Source organism: Bubalus kerabau, chromosome 12, assembly GCF_029407905.1.
Source record: "Bubalus kerabau isolate K-KA32 ecotype Philippines breed swamp buffalo chromosome 12, PCC_UOA_SB_1v2, whole genome shotgun sequence".
NCBI lineage: Eukaryota > Metazoa > Chordata > Mammalia > Artiodactyla > Bovidae > Bubalus > Bubalus kerabau.
Window position 1 is genome coordinate 81,117,497 of NC_073635.1, and position 23,835 is coordinate 81,141,331.

The 23,835-nt window shown below is 42.7% G+C and overlaps 1 protein-coding gene across 4 annotated transcripts in view; it reads left to right on the top strand.

Moving 5' to 3' along the window:
* Positions 1-23,835, top strand: part of PCCA (propionyl-CoA carboxylase subunit alpha) — a 363,730-nt gene that overhangs the window by 296,353 nt on the left and 43,542 nt on the right. Inside the window, exon 22 of one of the 4 annotated variants that reach the window (XM_055542949.1) lies at positions 17,966-18,341. The exons of 2 other annotated variants lie outside the window; for them this stretch is intronic. In XM_055542949.1, coding sequence (XP_055398924.1) covers positions 17,966-18,025 — 60 coding nt within the window. In that variant the 3' untranslated portion in view covers positions 18,026-18,341. Of the gene's footprint in view, positions 1-12,389; positions 12,483-17,965; positions 18,342-23,835 lie in introns of those variants that run through there. One more of the 4 variants, XM_055542948.1, reaches the window with a different exon arrangement.

The following is a 23,835-nucleotide window of genomic DNA, read 5'->3' on the forward strand; positions in this document are numbered from 1 at the left end:
CCGGGTGGAGGGGACACGAGCATTCAGTCCATAATGTGCATTTAGCTGTCAAAGCTCTCCTCCCCAGAACTTTTCCAGGTGATCTGTGCCTACTTCAATTTGTAGATTGTCTGGGTTTTGCTTGTTTGTTTTGCTGACACATTTTTAGTGAAGCTGTGAGTTTCTGCATGTCAGATAGTATAAACTCACAAAGAAGCCGAAGAGGTTCAGTGTTTTACATAACCCAAATTCCTTACTTGAACTGTGATTCACAATAAGGATGAATATTTTGTTACTACTTGAAGAATACAGAAGTTACCATTTGATTCCAAATTTTGTAGTGTAATCATTGCTTGTATTTAATTTTTTAAAAGTACCATTATCTTTAAAACATCACAATTCTAAGACAAACGTATCTGTGTAAGACTGAGGTTTTTTTTGTGTGTGTGAAAACAATGCATATTGCCCGAAAAAGAAAATAACCTACATTGCGCTGAGCAGCTTCTTCATAGCTGTGCTGTTGGCATTTACCCAAGGACTCTCGAGGAACTATCAAATTATATGTCTTTGAAGCTTAGCCAGGGATCTTAATGAAACCAAATCACGCTGAACTTCTTAAAGCTAATTTAAATCTCAAATTGTACATTTTAAATTAAGTTTTTATTGATAATAAATATACTTTATTTCTTATTAGCCTTGAAAGCTTGAGTAATAATATCAGTAGAATAAACATGTTTTACAAAGATTTACCATTAAGAATGGTATTAATATGACCCTTGGTACGCTAGCACAATTAGATTTCAAAGTTAGCATTTACGAAGTAACAGCGATTAATGACAACCATCGAAAACAATTTTGAACTCCATCAGTTTAACTCAGGAGGGTAAACTTAATATGATAATTCATCTAGTTGAATTGTATCAGCTTAGCAGGAAAGTATGTAAATATGTGACCCTTACCTAGTTTCTAAATGGATGCTGTGCTGATAGATTTATCAGTTCCATTAAAGAACTTTGGGGAACTTTGGAATTTCAGCAGTTGTTCCCTTGGAGGCTGAAAACCCAACCTGGTCTCATACTGGGACCATTCTGGTCTGCATATTTCCATAATTTGCCTTTGCTACTAATATGACAGCAAGACACAAATAACTGCTTCTAATAATATCAGATGGAGTTGTGGAGGACAGCATTTTAATGTAGTAAAAGACCTCCCCGCGGGGTTGTTATTGCTACTACAGAACAGCAGCTACACGGTCGCAACTGTAGTCTCTTAATTGATTCGTTTAATTAGCAAGAGCTGAAGCTTGGGCTGTATCTTGTCATCTGATAGCGCAAGTCCCAAATCTGCATCATTCGTATTTATAGATATAAATATGAACATCATCAAAAAGTTTCACTCTTTCTGAAAACTACCTTATGGATATTGAACTTGAATAGAGTAAACTCCCATTTGTTGAAAATCCACATAACTGGCAAATGAAAAGAACTAGGTTTATCATTGTTTTCCTTTACCAGTGGGCTTCCCTGGTAGCTCAGATGGTGAAGAATCTGCTTGCAATGCGGGAAATCTGGGTTTGATCCCTGGTTTGGGAAGATCCCATGGAGAAGGGCATGGCTATACCCACTCCAGTATTCTTACCTGGAGAATCCCATGGACAGAGGAGCCTGGCAGGCTACAGTCCATGGGGTCCCAAAGAGCTGGACACATCTGAGCAACTAAGCACACATCTCCTTTACCAGTACTTTTTTGGGAAGTAACCTAGGTCACGTTTTTGGTTATTACTGTCTTCCAAAAATAAACATCCAGAGAACTTTTTTGGTCTTCTGTACCTTATAAATCCCTCTGTCTACGTATCTGACTATCTCTAGTCTTCACTTGCCTTTTTCTCCCTTCTCTTTTCCATCTCTTGCTTCGTATCAGGGAGGTTTCAGAAGTGACAAGGTGGCTTATTGGGATTTCTTGCATGCTGATCCCATGTCCCAGCGTTTGCAGCCACCCAGAGGCTTACTTTCTTGTGTAAACAGGGACATCTGAGTGAATTACCCCTGGGACTTGACCCATTAACCCAAGGTGCCCTGGTCCCAGTTTCCTTGGATGGGGAGGAGAGGGATCTGGGAGGTGTCTGGCATAGAACCCCAGAGCCTACATCAGACGGGCACTTCTACCCAATACTCACAGGGCTCCATCCCCACGGGATCAAGCTCTCATTATTCCTGACGCTTTTCCCGTCCAGCTGTAGAAAGCAGCTGTGGCCACAGGCTTGACATTTTTTCAAGGGTTGATGAAGGAATGATGCTAAAGCTGAAACTCCAGTACTTTGGCCACCTGATGCGAAGAGCTGACGCACTGGAAAAGACTCTGATGCTGAGAGGGATTGGGGGCAGGAGGAGAAGGGGACGACAGAGGATGAGATGGCTGGATGGAATCACTGACTCGATGGACATGAGTTTGAGTGAACTCTGGGAGTTTGTGATGGGACAGGGTCTCTCTGGTTTTGTTTGTTTGTTTGTTTTTCAGTTCAGTTCAGTTCGGTCGCTCAGTCGTGTCCGACTCTTTGCGACCCCATGAATCGCAGCACGCCAGGCCTCCCTGGCCATCACCAACTCCCGGAGTTCACTCAAACTCATGTCCATCGAGTCAGTGATTCCATCCAGCCATCTCATCCTCTGTCGTCCCCTTCTCCTCCTGCCCCCAATCCCTCCCAGCATCAGAGTCTTTTCCAGTGAGTCAGCTCTTCGCATCAGGTGGCCAAAGTACTGGAGTTTCAGCTTTAGCATCATTCCTTCCAAAGAAACCCCAGGGCTGATCTCCTTCAGAATGGACTGGTTGGATCTCCTTGCAGTCCAAGGGACTCTCAAGAGTCTTCTCCAACACCACAGTTCAAAAGCATCAATTCTTCGGCGCTCAGCCTTCTTCACAGTCCAACTCTCACATCCATACATGACCACAGGAAAAACCATAGCCTTGACTAGACGAACCTTTGTTGGCAAAGTAATGTCTCTGCTTTTGAATATGCTATCTAGGTTGGTCATAACTTTCCTTCCAAGGAGTAAGCGCCTTTTAATTTCATGGCTGCAGTCACCATCTGCAGTGATTTTGGAGCCCCAAAAAATAAAGGTCTGACACTGTTTCCCCATCTATTTCCCATGAAGCGATGGGACCGGATGCCATGATCTTCGTTTTCTGAATGTTGAGCTTTAAGCCAACTTTTTCACTCTCCTCTTTCACTTTCATCAAGAGGCTTTTGAGTTCCTCTTCACTTTTTGCCATAAGGGTGGTGTCATCTGCATATCTGAGGTTTTTGATATTTGTTTTTAAATGTATTTATTTATTTTAATTGGAGGATAATTACAATATTGTGATGGTTTTTACCATACATCAGTATGAATCAGCCATAGGCATACATGTGTCCCTTCCCTCCTGAACTCCTCTCCCTAGGTTTTTTTAGGGTTTTTTTCATATATTTTATAATGCTAAGAAAAAAGTAAAGCTTTAGCATCCCTTCCTGCATTTCCCTTCAGTATTCAAAACTTCAGCTAAAATAGGGGTAAGATAAGATTTGATAAGATGAGCTTCTAAGTACAATCTTAAACACTGTTTCCATGGTGACGTGTTCTGCATATCCTGTACCTGACTTTAAGAAGGAACTTTTAGAATATGTTTACTTTCCAGCCTTGTGAAATAGGCATGCTGAATAAAATTCAAACGTGCAGTTAATATCTCATTGCATGAAGTGTTTTGAACAAAAAATGTAAAAGAAGTCGTGGACTGCCAGCTCCTAACTACATGCTAGGATGTGTGACAAATGAGCACGACTCGGCTCCTGCCCTTCAGTAGTGCGCTGGCTGTGGGGAAACACAGACCATGAGCGCACAGTGGGTGGCAAGATGGGTGCAGAGGCCAGTGTGCTGGCAGAGAAGAACAGAGATCTGTTTGATGTTGTTGTTGTTGTGTTGTTAAGGTGTATCCCACTCTTTGTGACCCCATGGACTGTAGCCTGCCAGGCGCCTCTGTCCATGGGATTCTCCAGGCAAGAATATTGCAGTGGGTTGCCATTTCCTTCTCCAGGGTATCTTCCTGACCCAGGGATCGAATCTGCATCTCCTGCATTGGCAGGCGGATTCTTTACCACTGAGCCACCAGGGAAGCCATGGATCTATTAGCTTTACTTTTTCCTTTCTGGTACAAAAGCATAAAGTGTAAACCATAGGGTGTAGCTCTTTGAATGAGAACCTCCTTTTCATATCCTGTTAGTCATTAAATCTTTTTTAGGGAGCGTACCTAAAGCCTGGCATGTGTTGGTTGTGTGGTACTCAGTCATCTCACACTGACTGAGCATCTATTATGTGATGACACTGAGTTCTGGCAGTTCAAAGGAAAAAGGCATCTTTGGCAGCCATGACGCACTACCAGCCCAGGGTGTTGGAACCCTAGCATGATGAGAATGATCAGAGCCTTGTGTGAAGAAGTAGTATTGTGGGGGTTGGAAAAAAGAAATAGGGGAATTATGGAAAGCTCCCGGTAAATATGTCCAGCTCATTCTTAGACTCTAGGGGTGAATAGAGTTTGAAGCAGGGAAGTGGTGTTCAGATAGAGGGGAACGGCATCTGCAAAGGCCTGAGGCAGTGTGTTCAGAAACGGCTCTGCAGTGATGGTGGAGGAAGCACAGGGAATAAAGTAAGTGAAGGTAGAGAGGCGTGAGGTCGTCCATGTATTTAAGGAAAAGCAGGTTGGCTAGCGAGGGTGGCAGTATCACCTGAGGTGTGTTTTGTTTTGTCTGGATTTTTTTTTTTTTTCCAGTCGTACCACACAGCGTGTTGAATCTTAGTTCCCCAACCAGGGACTGAACCTGGGCTCAGATGGAATAGATAATGAGTTGGGTTTTTGACCATTTTAAGTCTGAAATGCCAGAGGGACATGTATGATGTAAAGGAAAGATCAGGGAAATGATGAAGGGTGAGCATGTCAGTGGTGCCTTTGGACATGAAGATGTGTTATCTGAAGCCTGCAGTAGCTAAGATCACCTGAGGGGATGGTGAAGGGACAGGCCCGGAATGGACCCCTGGGGATGCCCACTTCCAAGGGGGCGGCTTCCAGCATCTCTAATAGAATCATTTAAAAGTGACATTATCTATTGTCCAAATCATTTCTATTATATGTGGCTATTGGGAGCCAATTTAGTGCAACCTCAATCATGATTTCACAGTGTCCTAGGGTGTCCCTAATTATTTCAGAATGTCTCAAAATCCTGCTGCTGTCTGCCAAAGACCCTCAAAATAAAAATTAATTTTAATGAATAACATAATGCCTTACACTTGTGTGATGCTTTAGGGTTTTAGAATGCTTATTTGATTCCATTCAATTTCTAAGAGAGACAGGCCATATAGCACCTTTAGAGTTACTCTTTGAAATAGTGTCAGTTTAAAATATTTGCAATTACTCAGTTATATGCTCACAAGAAATTTATGTGAACCACCAGTGATAGCTTCTGGTGAGCGATGTCAGATTCCTGATCTCCAAAGAAGATTTAGCTTCGGGACCAGGGACCAGGCTTGATCACTTAAGAGCTTTTGTGTAACAGAGTTTTATTAAAGTGACAAAGGACAGAGAAGCTTCTGACACAGACATCAGAAGGGGGATGAGAGTACCCCACTTGCTAGTCTTATCAAGGCCTTATATACTTTTACCCACTCCTACAACAAACATCTTAAATTAACAAGATTAGAACTAACAATAGAAAGATCTTACCAGACCCACTACCACAACATACCTCTTAAGATAAGATTAGTCAGAAGGTTCTTGGTAAAAAGGAAAAACATGTCCTTGAGCAAGATACATTGTTGTTACATAATCCTTGGTACATAGCTTAAGGAAAAACATTGAGCTCTGGGCTTAAAGAAAAAATGTTTTATGTGACTAAAACAAGGAATGTAAGAGGAAAGAGGAGAGTGAAAAAGCTGGCTTAAAACTCAGCATTCAAGAAACTAAAGGCATCTGGTCCCATCACTTCATAGCAAATAGATGGGTAAACAATGGAAACAGTGACATACTTTTATTTTCTTGGGCTCCGGAATCACTGCAGATCATGACTGCAGCCATGACATTAAAAGACGCTTGCTCTGTGAAAGAAAATCTATGACCAACCTAGACAGCATATTAAGAAACAGAGACATTACTTTGCTGACAAAGGTCTGTCTAGTCAAAGCTATGGTTTTTCCAGTAGTCATGTATGGATGTGAGAGTTGGACCATAAAGAAAGCTGAGCGCTGAAGAATTGATGCTTTTGAACTTTGGTGTTGGAGAAGACTCTTGAGAGTTGCTTGGACTGCAAGGAGATCCAATCAGTCTATCCTAAAGGCAATCAACCCTGAATATTCATTGGAAGGACTGCTCTTGAAGCTGAAACTCTTAATACTTTGGCCACCTGATGCAAAGAGCTGACTCATTTGAAAAGATCCTGATGCTGGGAAAGATTGAGGGCAGGAGGAGTAGGGGACGACAGAGGATGAGATGGTTGGATGGCATCACCGACTCAATGGACATGAGTTTGAGTAAGCTCCAGGAGTTGGTGATGGACAGAGAGGCCTGGCGTGCTGCAGTCCATGGGATCTTAAACAGTTGGATACAACAGAGCGACTGAACTGAACTGAAGACAAGGAATTTAAAAAAAAAACAAAAACATTTGTCTTTTTCTCCTCCTTGAGAGCCCCGGACCCATTCCTCCTTGAGGGCCCTGGACTCCTTATCAGCCTACCTAAGAATTAACTCTCTCACCAGCATGTTAGTGTTTTTTGGGGTGGGGGAGGGTTCTGGCATCTAGTGGGTGGAGGCCTGGGATGCTGCTAAACATCCCATAATGCACAGAGCAGTCTTCCACGACAAAAAACATTGCCCATCTCAAAATGTCACCACTGCCAAGGTTGAGAAACCCTGATCTAGGCCAAAAGTAAAAATGATCGCTGTCCTGTGGGTCTAAGACTTGATATAATTCAGACCAAATCTAGAAATCTAGAAAGGTCCAGCCGTCACTAGTAGCTCAAGTGTGTATCCTGAGATGTAGCTTTCCCATGTTTCACATGATGTAAATTCTCAAGGTTGTAGGGGACAGCTCAGGTAACGACTAAGGTGTCCATGTTAATTACCCAGGTAATTACCAAGCATCAGGGGACACATGAAACTGCCACGTGCCCTTGTTTGAAATGGAACTGCTGCCTCATTTAAGGATGGGGAGATAATCCGTGTGTAAGTTCTCACAGTCCCCCTTGGAGTCCACTGTGTCCTAGAGCTTGGGCCACCACCCGCCGCTAAGGTGAGCACCCATCTCTGCTGCTCAGCTGAGCGGCCCTTTAAGACAGGGGTGCCCAGGAGACAGTGCTCCCCAAGTGTGCCTGTGGTGAGCTTGTTGCTTTAGACTTGTGACCTCATTTAATACCTCCAACCGTTGAGATCGTTGGCAGAGCCCCCACCTCACAGATGAGGCCAAGTCTCTGCTGTATATTTACAGGTGGTAGTTGGTCAGCACGGCTCGTAGTGTGGGCAGCCACAGGGTCAGACCTGGACCAACGACACAGCTTGGTTTCCTCCCAGCAGCGCGTCGCATGGTTGGGGTTTAGGTCCTGCTGCGGCCCTCTGCACCTCCGTATGATTCCTGACCACCTGGTGGAGGGCAGCTTGTGAAGCGGGGGTCGGGGGGACTGACCCTCCTCTTCTTCTGTGTTTGATCTTAGAGCCCACCCACTTAGCTTAGTGCTGGAGGTCCACACCCCTCAGTTTCCTCGTGAGAATTCCTTTCATATTGGGGCTAGGGGGTGGTTCTTTTTTTAGAAAGGGTAATATTGATTGAAGTAACTATTGTAGCTATTAAAAATAGATTAAAATTGCAGCTTGATGTTCACTTTATATAAAGCCTTTCCTCTGAATGAGCGTGTGAGAAGACCTCGGTTGACACTTCAGGTGATCGGGGCATGGGACACCGGTTGAAGTGTGTTGTGGAAGGTGCACTGTTGTTTTTTAAAGTACTGAACCTCTCTTTCTGTACCCTCTGCTAAACAAAACTTTGAGTCCCCTTCAAGGGTTTTAGGAATAATGCAGTAGTTTGTGAAATACAGGTGCCTGGCAGTATTTTGTGATATTGCACATCTAAACTGGTGGTTCTCAACCTGGGTGATGCTGCTCCCTGGGGGACCTTTGGCAATGTCTGGAGACATTTTGGTTGTTACAAGTGGTGGGCTGCTACTGAAATCTACTGGACTAATTTCTTTAAATATATTGAGAACGTATCTAACCCAGGAGGCTTCTGAAACATCCTACAATAAATAAGACAGCCCTACAAAAGAATTATCTGCCTCAAAATGTCAGTAGTGCCAAAATGTCCATGTCTAGATGATATTTATAAAGGGCATATAAACATCTGTGACCGTCTCCCCAACCTTAAAGCTGTCTCAGTTCAGTTCAGTTCAGTTGCTCAGTCGTGTCTGACACTTTGCGACCCCATGAACTGCAGCATGCCAGGCCTCCCTGTCCATCACCAACTCCCAGAGTTCATCCAAACCCATGTCCATTGAGTCGGTGATGCCATCCAACTATCTCATCATCTGTCATCCCCTTCTCCTCCTGCCCTCAATCTTTCCCAGCATCAGGGTCTTTTTCAATGAGTCAGCTCTTTGCATGAGGTGGCCAAAGTATTGGAGTTTGAGCTTCAACATCAGTCCTACCAATGAACACCCAGGACTAATTCCTTTAGGATGGACTGGTTGGATCTCCTTGCAGTCCAAGGGACCCTCAAAAGTCTTCTCCAACACCACAATTCAAAAGCATCAATTCTTCGGGGTCAGCTTTCTTTATAGTCCAACTCTCACATCCATACATGACCACTGGAAAAACCATAGCCTTGACTAGATGGACCTTTGTTGACAAAGTAATGTCTCTGGTTTTTAATACGCTGTCTAGGACTTCCCTGGTGGCTCAGATGGTAAAGCGTCTGTCTACAATGTCGGAGACCCGGGTTTGATCCCTGGGTTGGGAAGATCTCCTAGAGAAGGAAATAGCAATCCACTCCAGGACTATTGCCTGGAAAATCCCATGGACAGAGAAGCCTGGTAGGCTACAGTCCATGGGGTTGCAAAGAGTCAGACACAACTGAGCGACTTCACTATTCACTGTTCACTAGGTTGGTCATAACTTTCCTTCCAAGGAGTAAGCATCTTTTAATTTCATGGCTGCAGTCACCATCTGCAGTGATTTGGAGCCCAGAAAAATAAAGTCAGCAACTGTTTCCAAAGTTTCCTATTATTTGCCTTGAAGTGATGGGACTTCTAATTAAAGCTGTCTGATGCTCCACAAACTTACTCTTATGTGCCCGTGGATAAGTAGTACGCAGCTCTTCCACCCTGTTCATTGTAGCTTGTTTCATGTTGGCATCTTGATTGTATTAGAGGAAAAACTAGTCCCCATACACATGTATGTCACATATATTAACTATTTTTTCTAACATTGATGACTCTCTTTGTATGCTTCTGTGTCTTCACCAAATTTTGACCATAATATCAATTTTTATCAATGAAGTTTTCTCTTAATCAGTATCTGCAGTTATGATCCAAGGGATCATACACACACAAACACATATACATATACATATATATATATATATATATATATATATATATATAATATTCTTGATTGTATCTACATTTCTTTTCAAAAAGAATGAAGTTTTTGCAGGCTCACCCATCAGTAGAGTTTTCTTGTTGGATTGTCTCTGTTAATGCTCCTCAGAGTAAAAGATCAATCAGATATTGTTGTATCAGTTTATCAGTTTGTTGAAAATACACCTACATAAATACATGCTGTGTGTGCCATGTGTGTGCACAGTATGTCTGGGCTTGAGACAAAGCCTGCCATCTTCCAAGTGGCAGTTCTTGAGGTTTGAAGGCGAGCCTGTAAGGAGGTGAGAGTGGTGGGCCGTCCCTCACTTACAGCTCCCCCTGATCCATGCCCACCCTGTGCAGCCTGTAGCCTGGCCCTCCGTGGGTCTGCTGGCCTGGTCTGCACTTGGCAGAGGGTTCTGAAATGTACCCGCAGGATTTTAATTTCTCGAGGTGACTTAGTGCCAACTCGGAGAGGTTAATGCCTACTGAAAGGATTTATTAGTTACACCTCCTAGAGAAGGGGTCCGTCATGCCACACAGGGCTGCTTAGGAAGTTCCAGGTTGGTTAGGAGGCAAAAAGGAGTGAGGGGAAAGCACAAAGTGGGGGGACAGGGGTGGGGGGGGCGCAACCTTTAGGGAGTTTCTGAAGGAAAAGCCAAGTGGAGCCGGGTAAACAGGTTAGGACTGGCGAGTTTGAATAATGTCGGTGGGCTCTAGGAGTGGTCCTCCTTATATGGTACCTGGCCCTAGGGTGATTTGGGGCAGGAAACAATGCTTTGGTTTGTGTTAGGTAAAAGGTTTGGCTGGTGGAATATAAAGGTGTGTCCCCAGGCTCAGCCCTGTCTTCAAGAGTTAAGCTAGCCCTGGGAAGGGCCGGGGGCGGATGAGCAGGATCTCTCAGGTCCTTAAGGCCTCCAAGATTTAAAAATCATTGTAAGATACAGAAAATAAAAAACCCAACCGTGATTAATACACGGAGAACCTACAAACAGTTGGAAACAAGGGAACTCGTGTCCAATAACTAAACTCACAAAGACTGGGTGTCTAAACCAGAATGCGTGTATGTTAATTTGAGGGCGCGAAGATTTCTTCCATATCTTCAAATGTGCCTTCCAGAGCTTTGAATGATGGTTCGGGAATAATTGGGCTTCTCTGATAGCTCAGTTGGTAACGAATCCACCTGCAATGTGGGAGACTTGGGTTCGATCCCTGGGTTGGGAAGATCCCCTGGAGAAGGGAAAGGCTACCCACTCCAGTATTCTGACCTGGAGAATTCCATGGACTGTGTAGTCCATGGGGTCGCAGAGAGTCACAACTGAGTGACTTTCAGTTTCACTTTCTTTCATGAAAATAGTTAGGAAGCTAGTTAGAATAGTTTTAGAACTGATCTGGGTTATGTGATAACGAGAATGAAGAGAGATTGAGCATACGTATGCTCTGCCGAAACCCGCGCATCACTGTTAACCTTCTGCCACAACACCCTTCTGGGTCCACCTCCGTTCCTTCTGTTTTCTGTGCCTTAGTGTGACGGTCATGTTCTTGCAGAGCGGACTCTTGTGGTCAGTCAGGCTGCAGGCCCCCAACTCTCATAACTGACTTGTACCCTGCAGAGTGTAGTTCTGTTTCCCTTACACTAATATACACATCACTTGGACTGAAACTTTGAGTGTCTCCAAGCTCTGCGGTTGTGTATGTCTGTAGTTGGTTAGTATAGCACTCCTGTGTGGAGTTTTACCAACACGACTCCCAGAAGTTCCTAGGACTCTTCCATTTCTTAGGTAGCACTCTCTGTAGTACATACACTCAAGACAGGAAAAAAAAACCAAAACGTTTTGTGGAAAGAGCCTTGAAAGATCTCATTTCTAGCCCCAGCAATGCTTTGCCCTGGTGGTGTGACCTTCCGAAACCTCAGCTTTCTTTGTTGTAAGATGAGAGGTTGAGGTCGGCGACCTCCAAGGTCTTGCCTGGCACCATCCCGTTCTGAGAAGGATGACTTTTGTCACAAAGTGTAGTTTGCTTTGCACTGGTAGCAAAAACATCACATGTGCAACTTATTATCATTGTCTTTTGATTTTTAAAAAATGTCCTTGCGTCTCACGCGGGCAGACGTCCCTGGCTTACCAGATACGCTGTTGTGTCCTGTCACTCAATTCTTGGGGACGGCACATTGTGTGGCTACAGGCTCCGTGCTAATAGTCAGGATGATATGTTCTGCTTGCTGTGACTTTTTTGTGGTTTCTGGGGGGGAAATACAGATGCTTTTCAATTATTCTAAGGGAATTTTGATTAACCCCCTGGGTAGAGTTCTGTGTACCACCTGCCATGGAGAAGCGAGTTTTATTGAACAGGAGGTATAGAGTTGAATTGCTCATATTTGTTTTCTTTCTGGTGCCTATAGTATTTCAAGCTAAAGCATTTTAATAAATATTTAATAAATATCTGTCTAAAATAGGTCAAAACTATTAGAAACTAAACCTCTTTTGTTATTCAGTTTCAAATGCAAATAAGTTCGTTTGATTCTAAGTGGAATTTCCAAAGTAAAGGCTCATGTTTTTCTTTTGTATATGTAAAAAGTAGTTATTTTTGACTGCAGTAGTCCGCATCCTGCTTACTACTTAATTCTAAATATTTGCCCTTAGAAGCAGTTTCCTTACATTTATTGCAACATTGCTTTTTTTTTTGCTGTTTTTGCAGATGTTTTGCATTTTTACTGTTTTCTTCTCCTGTTCCATTTTTTACCTTTTGCCTCTGGCCAAAATACAGGTGCTTGATTTACAGAGAATTTTTCAAATGGCTGCCTCTGAAGTTTTAAGAAAACAAACCAGTTTTATTAGGATATAATTCCCATTCCACGTAATTCACCCATGGTTCCAAGAGTACAAGTGAGTATGTTTTAGTCTATTCACAGAGCTGTACACCCCTCACCGTAATCAGTTTTAGAGTATTTTCATCACCCCCCCAAAAGAAACCCCAAATCCATTAGCAGTCACTTCCTGTTTTCTTTTCTTTCAACCCTTGCCAGCCACTAACCTACTCTCTGTCTCCGTGTATTCACCCATCCTGGGCATTACATATAAACAGAGCCATACAACGTAAAAGCCATACAACGTGTGATCTGTTCTGACTGGCTGCTTTCACTTAGCACCTTTTCAAAGATACGCCCATGTCGTAGCATCAGCCCTTCATTCATCTTTGCCAAATAATATTCCATTCTATGGACATACCACATTTTTTCCTTCAGAATGGCCATCTACCTTGCTTGTCTTTTGAGCTATTATGTATGATGCCATTATGAACAATCCTTTATATATGTTTTTTGTGTGAATGCATGTTCTCATTTTTCTTCAGTGTATACCTCCAAGTGGGATTTCTGGGTTATGTAGCAATTCTGTCTTAAGTTTTTGAGGATCCGCCAGTCTTCTCTAAAGCCATTATACCATTTTACATTCCCCTCAGCACTTAATCAAACATTATATAGTTTCTCTACATTCTTGCCAATGGGCTTCCCTGGTAGCTCAGACAGTAAAGCATCTGCCTACAATGTGGGAGACCTGGGTTCAATCCCTGGGCCGGGAAGATCCCCTGGAGAAGGAAATGACAACCCACTCCAGTATTCATACCTGGAAAATCCCATGGACCGAGGAGCGTGGTGGACTACAGTCCATGGCATGGGGTTGTAAAGAGTCGGACACGACTGAGCAACTTCACTTTCACTTGCCAGCATGTGTCACTGTCTTTTTTTTCTTGAAGTGTAGTTGACATATAATGGTATACTAGTTTCAGATGTACAGCATAATGATTCAGTTTTTGCATTGTTTTTGATCACCACAGTAAGTCTAGTTAACATCTAATGTCTTTCAGGTTCTAGCCACCTAGTAGGTATGCAGACAGGACTCCTTTTTTTCTTTTTGAGTTTTTAAATTCTTTATTTTATATTGATGTATATCCGAGCAACCATGTTGTGGTAGTTTCAGGTGGACAGCAAAGGGACTCAGCCAGACATACACATGCATCGATTCTCCCCCAAACTTCCCTCCCATCCAGGCTGCCACATAACACTGATTAGAGTTCCATGCGCTATACGGTAGATCTTTGTTGGTTATCCCTTTTAAATATAGCAGTGTATACATGTCATTCCCAAACTCCCTAACCGTCCCTTACCCCCCGGCAACCATAAGTTCGTTCTCTAAGTCTGTGAGTCTACAGGACTCATCTAAATAGGATTCCTCCTTCTCCCTAGCACTTATGGTAAACGCAAAAGTATCCAAAACTGTGTATTAGTTGTTTTATTAAAACAAATTTAACCCTAACAAAACAACGAAGCATATACATTTTAATTATTGTATATTTTCTATTACATTGTTATCTCTTTCTCAAATACAATGTTTTTATATTAAGCAAGCAGTTCCTTTTATTTCCCTAAGCTTTTTTTTTTAATGGCGGCACATACTGTGCAGGAAGGTCGTTACATAAAGAGAAGAAAAAAGAATAATCAGCATCGAAGAGAAAGTTAATGCTGTTCGTATAATTTTTTAATAGGCACCTTGTACTGTTTTGAGATTTAAACCAACTAATCATTTTTGTGCACATTCCTGGGCCGTCCCCTCTGGTTGCCTGTGAACTGATGTTTTGCTTCAGAAACGCAGATAGTGAAAATATTTGTCAAAGCTTCAAATACCAGTGTTTTAATTCTTTAGTCATTTAGGTATTAATCCTGTTCTGTAGACCACCTACGTGTGTTTGTAAGGGCTGTAATAACTGACACTGTATTTAATTAGCACTAATATTGTGTAGAAGGAAAAACATATTAAGTATCTTTCCAAGTCACTAGTTCAAAATTATCAGAAGCTTGGAGGAAAAAGTCCTTGTCTAGGTTGCACTGATATTTTGCATCACATCACTGAGTCACTCAGTCGTGTCTTGACACTTTGTGACCCCATGGACTGCAGCCCATCAGGCTCCTCTGTCGATGGGATTTCCCAAGCAAGAATACTGGAAGTAAGCGGGTAGCCATTCTCTTCTCGAGGGGAATCTTCCCCACCCAAGGATCGAACCCATGTCTTGTGTCTCTTGCATTGGCAGGCAGATTCTTTACCACCGTGTCACCTGGGAATAACCGTGGAAATATGTGATCCATTTCCAAATTCATTCATTTGTTCATTCACTTTACAAGATTTTGTTGAGTGCTATTATATGCCAAACTGTGCCCTAGGTGCTGGGGACATGGACCAGTTTCAATAGGACAGAAACATGAATCGCAAGTAGGTGGCAACCAACTGGTACACACAGTGTAGTAATTGAATAGTGGTGCGTCCACAAAAATCAAGCTTGCATAGCTTTCCATAGCAAAACTGGAGGATACCAAGGTCATCTCTCAGAATGCCCTGTTGGAGATGGGGCAGGGAAGTCACATAAAGGGGGGGATGAAGCCTTTGGACTCTGGTGTTTGGCGCTCTTTTCTCCCTTCATAATTTTAAGAGCCATTTTTCATTCTCTTGTCTTAAGTTACTTTCCCCAAGTGTAACGATCTTGCTTCCTTTCTTGAATTTCATGTTGGATTCTGTACTTATCACTTCAATTATGTGTATCCTTTCTGTTTGTACACAGAAAGTAATTTATGTGTTGATAATGAGGGAGGTTATACATGTGTCCAGGGAAGAGATATATCGGAAATTGCACGTGCATGCTCAGTCATGTCCTGACCCAGGTCTCGAACCCGCATCTCCCACATTGCAGCCAGGATACTGGAGTGGGCAGCCGTTCCCTTCTCCAGGGGATCTTCCTGACCCAGGGATTGAACCCAGATCTCCCACATTGCAGGCAGATTCCTTACCGTCTGAGCCACCATGGAGGCCCAAAGAGCACTTGTCCCACTGAGCCAGCCAGGAGTTGAACTTGAAATCTTCTGATCGGTAGTCAGATGCGTTACCCGTTGTGCCACTGGCCCTGAAACTGGATTCGATACTTATTACTTCAGTTGTGTGTATCCCTTCAGTTTGTACACAGAAACTGATTTACAAGTTGATAATGAGGGAGGTTGTACATGTGTCCAGGGAGGGGATATACAGGAAACTGCACGTGTGTGCTCAATCGTGTCCTGACCCAGGTAATGAGCCCATGCCTCCCACATGCAGGTGGATTCTTTACTGCTGAGCTACCAGGGAATATCTTTTGCATAATTTTGCTTAAAGCTAAAAAAAAAAGGTATTCTAAAAAATAAAGATTATTTTTTAAAATGCAATGTACAGGTTAGTGATTGAGAACACATACACCTCTATAGGGTACCTATGATTTTGAGTCAGGCAGATACTTATTGATTGGCTATTCTAACTTTGCTTACTAATGCTCTCTAAGACCAGTTTCTTGGTCTGTAAAATAAGAGTAATAACAGCATCTACCTCATTGGCTATTATGAGAATTAGATGAGAGAATGCATGCCGGCTGGGCTTCCTCGGTGGCTCAGCGGTAAAGAATCCACCTGCAACGCAGGAGACTTGGGAGATGTAAGTTCAGTGTGTGGGTTGGAAGACCCCCTGGAGGAGGAAATGGCAACCCACTCCAGTGTTCTTGCCTGGAGAATCCCCTGGACAGAGGAGCCTGGTGGGTTATAGTCCACGGGGTTGCAATGAGTTGGACATGACTAAGCAGCTAACACTTGCGCTCACTTTCATTCTATTGATATAACAAGCTTTTCTATTTAAGAGACCAGTGTAAGAACTAGTGTGTTTTACTTTACACTAATTTAGAGTTAAGTCACACTATTTTTAAAGCTATATATACCATAGATGCTGTTTGTCATTTATTATCTAACGTATCTAATAGTGGAGTTAGCAAAAAAGCAACTAAATTATCCAAAGGTGACTTTGTACTATCCTCCTGCTTGGCTTACTCAACACCCCTGAAGGTCAGCAAGAGAGAAATTTGGCCCAGACTGGTCTTTTCCTACATTCATCACTTAAAAAGGGGGGAAAAAAAAAGAATGGGGAGAACAGGCCATCTTTTACTTTTATAATTTTTAATCCATCATTAAAAGTACAACTTGCTTTATGATCTAAAGAAATATCATCTAAGTCTTTATATTAGGAACAAAAGTGAGCCTTTCAGAAAAAAAGGAGCAGGGCTTAATCTGCATTAGCCCTTTGATGTATTTCTAGATTTTACAAAGCTTCCCGTCGTTCCCAGCCACACTGAGACAGACCTAGTCACATGTCTGGCAACGCCGTGTTCTGTCTCCTCAGCACGTGCTGAGCTGGAGACACTGCCTGTGAGTGGCTGGGGCTGGACTGTTGCGCCCGGGACGTGTTAGCACAGGGGTGGGCCCCAGTTCTTCTCCAGGCAAACGTTCTTTTTAAAAAAAAAAATTTTATTTTATGCTAGAGTATAGTTGATTAAAGGCAAAGATTTTTAAGTTAATGATTGGTTCGGAAAAATAAACGGTATCACCCTTTTATTCTTCTTTCGAATATTTCTTTAAGAGGTAACTGTTATTGGTATATCTTGGGGGCTTTATTGGTAAGTGGGAAAATGCCAGCTGAAAAAAGGCATGTTCATCTGTAGTTTTGAAATAGGAAATGTAGTAGATAAGTTTTGCCTTTAAATATAAAAGATCCTATATTTTGAATTCTTGCCATTTTTTGTCCCTCCATTTCATCATTTCTGTAACCTGGTTTTATGTTAGAGGTTGCTGAACTTTATGTAACAATTTCTTTTTGTTTGGTTTTCTTCTGTGATTTTCTTCCTCATGTTTAATCTTATTAAAAAATTTTGTTGGAGTAGAGTTGATTTCCAACGTTGTTGTAGTTTTGGGTGTATGCAAGGTGAATCAGTTATATGTATATCCACTCTTTTTTTTTAGATTCTTTTCCCATATAGGCCATTACAAAGTATTGAGTAGAGTTCCCTGTGCTATACAGTAGGTCCTTATTAGTTACCTATTTTATATTTATAACAACTGCTTGTGTTGTGATGGTGATGGATTGGTGTATGTTTTTAATACCCTTTCTATTGATCAGCATCATTGCCAGAAGTGGCGCTTGGTGTGAACTAGCTTCATAGATGGGAAGAAAACAGTCCAGGTTTCAGTTTCACAAATGGGAAAAGAAACAAAAAATAAAACAAAACCTAAAAGGAAAAGGAAGCAATTCGTTAGCAGTGAGCCACTGTGCAGAGGAGGATAACCTGCCTTCAAAGATTTTTGTCTGGAGCACTGTAATATGGTGTTTAATAAATAGTTAACTTCAAAGGGCTCCACTACCAGAGAGCAGGCAGCTTTCCTGCTATTCTTGTTTCTGGCTCAGTTTTACTATAAGTGGCTCACATCCGGTCCTCTGTGGTTTCAGACGGTCATTCGTGTTTATGATCCTAAGGCTGACACTGTAAGAACTGTGGCCCTATTTTAAGTCAAGAGCAAGCACTCAGCGGTCTGCAGGAACTGATCGGGGCTCTCCCAAAGCCCTGACACCTTGACCCAGCCTACGGAAAGTGCTCAGGCACTATAAGCCATATGCACGTGACCTTGTCCTCCAAAAATAAACTGCGTTTGCTAAGGAAGGACCAGAAAAACTCATTAAATGTACCCAAAGTTTTTGATGTATTGTGGTCACTCCTCGCTTCTAAACACTGTGTTCAATATCCTTCAGATAAAAGCCTGAGGTTACAAAGATCACTCGAGATGCTTTGAGTTTTTCTTTTTCTTCCTGTGGATATATTGGGCTTGTGTGTAGAACTTGAGGGGCCACTAGTAATATCAGTTTCTTCCAGATATTAGCCAATAGCCAGATGGACTGCAACAATAAGCTACTGGAACTTAGAAAGCAGCTATGGTGTTTTGTGTGTTTTTTTTTATCTCTTTTTCATTATAGATTTTAATGCAGTGGGTTATTGGGTCTCCATGGAGCCTGGGTGAATCCTTTTTGAAGAGGCTACCCCAGAGATTCTGTTGACTATCTCTGTATAATCACCACTATGAATTCTTGTTGAGTATGGTTTGGTTTGGCTCATTTTTTTATGGCTCACTATTGACTTGGTGATAGGACCTAGGGCCATCCTAAGAAATAAAGGCTTGAGACTGTTTCACACTGGCCACTCCTGCTTTGGTGCCTATTTTTTCCTCTCACTCGCTTTGTCAGTTCAGAACTAAAGAGACTGCACTGCTCTAAGATCTAGCCATCTGAGCAGAGGGGCAGAGGGGTGAAGGGGAAAGGGAGTGAGTGAGCATGCGGAAGGGAGAAACTGCCCCATCCCGTTGCACTCACACTAGTGGACAGGGTTTAAGGACTGGGCCCGGTTTCTGCATCAGCCTCATTGTTCTTTAAAGCGCTGGCTGTGGAGTCATCTCTTTCTGTTCCATCCTTTGTATCCTTGAGTCTTTACCTAGAACCAGCTCACTGACTGCAGCCATGAAATTAAAAGACGCTTGCTTCTTGGAAAAAAAGCTGTGATAAACCTAGACAGAACATTAAAAAGCAGACATATCACTTTGCTGACAGAAGTCTGCAGAGTCAGAGCTATAGTTTTTCCAGTAGTCAGTTATGGATGTGAAATTTGGACCATAAAGAAAGCTGAGCATCGAAGAATTGATGTTTTTGAACTGTGGTGCTGGAGAAGCCTCTTGAGAGTCCCTTGGACAGCAAAGAGATCAAACCAGTCAGTCTTAAAGGGAATCAATCCTAAGTGTGCATTGGAAGGACTGATGCTAAAGCTGAAACTCCAGTATGATGCAAAGAGTCAGCTCAATGGAAAGGACCCTGATCCTGGGAAAGATTGAAGGCAGGAGGAGAGGGGGTGATAGAAGACCCCCTGGCATCATTGACTCAATGGACATGAGTTTGAGCAAACTCTGGGAGATAGAGGAGGACAGGGAAGCCTGGCGTGTTGTAGTTCATGGGGTTGCAAAGAATCACACACAACTTAGTTACCAAACAGCAGCAAAGCTCACTGGGGGAGGTAGGGGTGCTCTGTCGGTTTCTAGTTGTGTCTTCTGAGACCCATACTGAACTTGAACACAGATAACCGTATTACAGATCTTCAAATCCTGGGTTCAAGCATGTCTAGTTTAGGTATTCCATGGGTCAGTGCCTTCAGAGGAGCAGTTCACACCAGTGTCCAGCATGCGTAATTTGTAATAGGAGCTTCTCCAAAAGAATTAGACTCCTTTTCAATCTGGAAATCCCAGTGCCGGGAATTCAGCCTCAGAAGTTGTTTTAGTTAGGTTTTTTTGCTTGCAGGAGATTCACGTTTCTTAAACTTAGCACCAGGGAATGTGGACAGAGGCCTTTGGAAAAGGCCAGTCGCCCAGGCCCCAGGGAATGCATTAGCTGGTAGTTTTCTGGGTCTGCTGGCTTAGATCATCTTCATCCTAATAGTATAATCTTGAGCACTGGCCCATGTTGAGCACACCATAGATACTAGGCATTTTGGATTGCCTTCTCTTTTACTCTTCCATGAGGTGAGCCTCAGTACTGATGATTGTTCACTTTTGAAATGAAGGACTTGAGATGCACAGGCATCGGGTCACCATCCAGGGTCACACAGCCAGTACCAGAAACAGGACTCGGCCCAAGGGCTGTCTGATGGCACAGCTGGGCCCAGAGGCCCGTTACCAGCAGCTCCGGGATGGTCTCGCTCTGGGCACCACGGTTAATGTGACAGTGCCCCCGCGCAGGTCTGCCGCCACCCACCCCTGGCTTTGCCTTCCTCTGCTGGCTACAGTTTCTGCATATGGTAGGAGGACCCCAGTCTCACAGCCTCATCAGCATCTCTAGGCCATGCTTTCCCTGGAAGCTGCCTCATTCCTGAGAGCGGGAGGCTCTGACGGGTCCATCTCATCTTTTCTCACCTAAATGTTTGGTGGATTGCTGGGTCATTCAAGGTTTGCTGTCCTCTAATCCCATCAGTCAGTACCAGGGATAGAAAGTGGGGCTACACAAGGCTGTGGACTACCGCTTAGGATGACTCTGATGGGAAAGGTCCCAAGATTGAAGCCCACCCTGAGGACTGATGGGATGCGTTCCCAAAGATAGTTGTCTGTGATATTTACATTAGCACAGTCTTTGGAGACTACCAGGCTGTCCATCGGCAGGGTGACTAACAGGATTACAGTGTTCCGTGTGGTAGGACTGATATGTAGCCATTAAAATTATGAGCAGGTCAGTGTTTACCAACATGGAAAGATGCTATATGAACTATAGAGTGACATGAGAAAATAAGGTAAAAATCGCACGTGCTGGGAATTTCCCCCGCGGTCCAGTGGTTAGGACTCTTTACTTTCACTGCCAAAGGCCCGGGTTTGGGGTCTTCCAGGTCAGGGAACTAAGATCCCACATGCCAAAAAAAAGAAAGAAAAGTCATTTTGGATACTATTTTGTTTTAAAAACCCAAACTTGGAAGATTGAATCCAGGAATATTAAGAGTAATTTGGGTAGACTTTTCATCATGCTCTTTTGGTAACATTTAGTTTTGTTTTTTTTTTTTAAATAATGAACATATATTGCTTATAAGTGCAGTATGTTTGACAAACATATCAAGGTACAGAAATTGTACAATGAAAAGTAGCTGAAATGAAAAATATTGAAACAATGAAAATAAGACAGAGGCCACAAACTACAAATGATTACATTTACTCATATAATAGATAAGTTAAGGGGGTATAACTATGGGAACTTAGTTAAAAAGCAGCGTAATTACTAAGGAGATAAAAGGAGAAAACCACATTTCTTTAATATAGTAACACTCCAGGTTTCTGGAAGTACTTCACCATGGATTTTTTCCCCCACTGGGAATAATTGGGAAAAAAACTTGAGAATTGCTGGTTGAGGTGTCATTAAGTTCATGACTTTATCGCCTCTTACATATTCTAGAATTCTCAGAATTTCATTTTGCTGATCTGGGTGTGTAGGACAGTTTTTACCAAGCAATGTAAATAGTAGTAGCACTCCAAAAAAAGGTATTCTATTTCAGATAAATTTGGGAAGTGCTGGGTTCAATTAAATAATGTTTTTTCTTTTACTTCAGGACTTCTCAGTCGTTATTAAACTGATATTCATTTTGACTCTCTAAGAGGAAATATGGAATGTAGTATTTCTCAAACTTATTTTGACCACTGAATCCTTTTATTCACTAGGTGTGTATTAGCCTTTACTAAAACTAGTTTTGTAGAAAACATCAGAGATGCTACCTTGGGACCTTTTAAATTAGGACTTGAAGGAAGCAGGATGGCAGAGAAAACTGAGAACAGAAATAATAGCTGAAACTCCAGTGATTAGAGAGGAGATCCCTTTCCCATCAAAAATAAACAGATAAACAGAAAAATCCCCAACCCCCCCATAAAACTGTAATCTTATGGGTGATACAGTAGTAGGACTTAGAAGGGCTTGTCTCAGTTAGAATAACCTACGTTCTCTATATTATACTGCTATAAGCTGTTGTTGAGTTACTAAGTTGTGTCCGACTGCAACCCCGTGGACTGCAGCATGCCAGCCTTCCCTGTTCTTCACTGTCTCTGGGAGGCTGCTCAAACTCATGTCCATCCAACTATCCCGTCCTCTGTAGGAATTATATATTATAGAATGGAATTATATATAACACATTGAAATGTTTCAAATATGTAGGTATTTAAACTATAATTAGTACTTAAAATATATATCATATAGCCTTACTAATAATTCTGTAGATTTTTAAGAATACTTTTAAGAAATAATAACTCGGACTTGAGATTTTGAAGTTTTGCGTGGGGTCTCTCTTGGAGATTCACAGTGTACATTAGTATTTCTAAGTCGAGAAGTACCATAGTAAAGAGGCCTGTTCCCCAGATTTTCCCAAATCTCTTTTACACAGGTGACTTCCTTATCCCCATATTTAATTTTTTTCACACACCTATTAACAAGCCCTAAAAGGTAGTGTTCCTTGAGATACCTTTGGGAGGCACTGCTCCAGATCAGGGGCAACGGACAGCCTCCCCACTTACTTTTGTGAATAAAGTTTTATTGGAACACAGTCACAGCCATTCATATATGTTTTCTTTGTGGCTGCTTTCACATTGTGGCAAGAGCTTAGTTATGACACGCAAAGCCTAAAATATTTACTATCTGCTGCTGCTGCTGCTGCTAAGTCGCTTCAGTCGTGTCCGACTCTGTGCTACCCCATGGACTGCAGCCCACCAGGCTCCCCCGTCCCTGGGATTCTCCAGGCAAGAACACTGGAGTGGGTTGCCATTTCCTTCTCCAATGCGTGAAAGTGGAAAGTGAAAGAAGTCGCTCAGTCGTGCCTGACTCTTAGCGACCCCATGGACTGCAGCCCACCAGGCTCCTCCGTCCATGGGATTTTCCAGGCAACAGTACTGGAGTGGGGTGCCATTGCCTCCTCCCATTTACTATCTATCTGGCCCTTTATAGAAAAAGCATGCCCATCTCTGCCCTAGATAATTAATTGTAGGTAGTTATGTGTGCACTCTCTGTTTTGTACCACTAGTGTTAATACATGAAATTAAAAATTTAATATAGGTAAATGTATATGTGTTAAGTCGCTTCAGTCATGTCCAACTCTTTGCGACCCTATGAACTATCGCTTGCCAGGCTCCTCTGTCCATGGGATTCTCCGGGCAAGAATTCTGGAGTGGGTTGCCATTTCCTCCTCCAGGGGATCTTCCCAACCCAGGAATTGAACCTGCATCTCTTGTATCTCCTGCATTGGCAGGCGGGCTCTTTACCACTAGCACCATCTGGGAAGCCCATTAAAAATCGAATATAGGTATATGTATGTGTGCGCATATGTGTATATATTTTAAAATATTGTAAGACATCTTATCAACTAACAGTGTTAACCAAGAATGAGTAGAAAGGCCAGCCAAACTTGTTCATTATGTTTTTTGTGTCAAAACAAAATGCACTGGACAATCAAGAAGATAATTTTGTGTAGGCAGTTGTAAAAGGGAGAGGTTACTGATAAGGTTATCAATGAGGAATGTCTCAAAGGAAAGGGAGGGCCCATGTTGTGTAGGGCCAGGTACTCAGGGGGCGTTGAGAGTCTGGTGGGATCCACAAGGCAGAGTGGATGTTGAGTTTTGCCTGACTCACGGGAAGGGAGAGTGGCTCCTTGCCTTAGCCATTTATCAGACACGGGTGGAGGATTCTGTAACTCTTTCTGTTTTCTAGCAACGCAGGGCTCGGGGAAAAGTCAGCTTGTCAACTGTCAACCAAGTCAATAAATACCA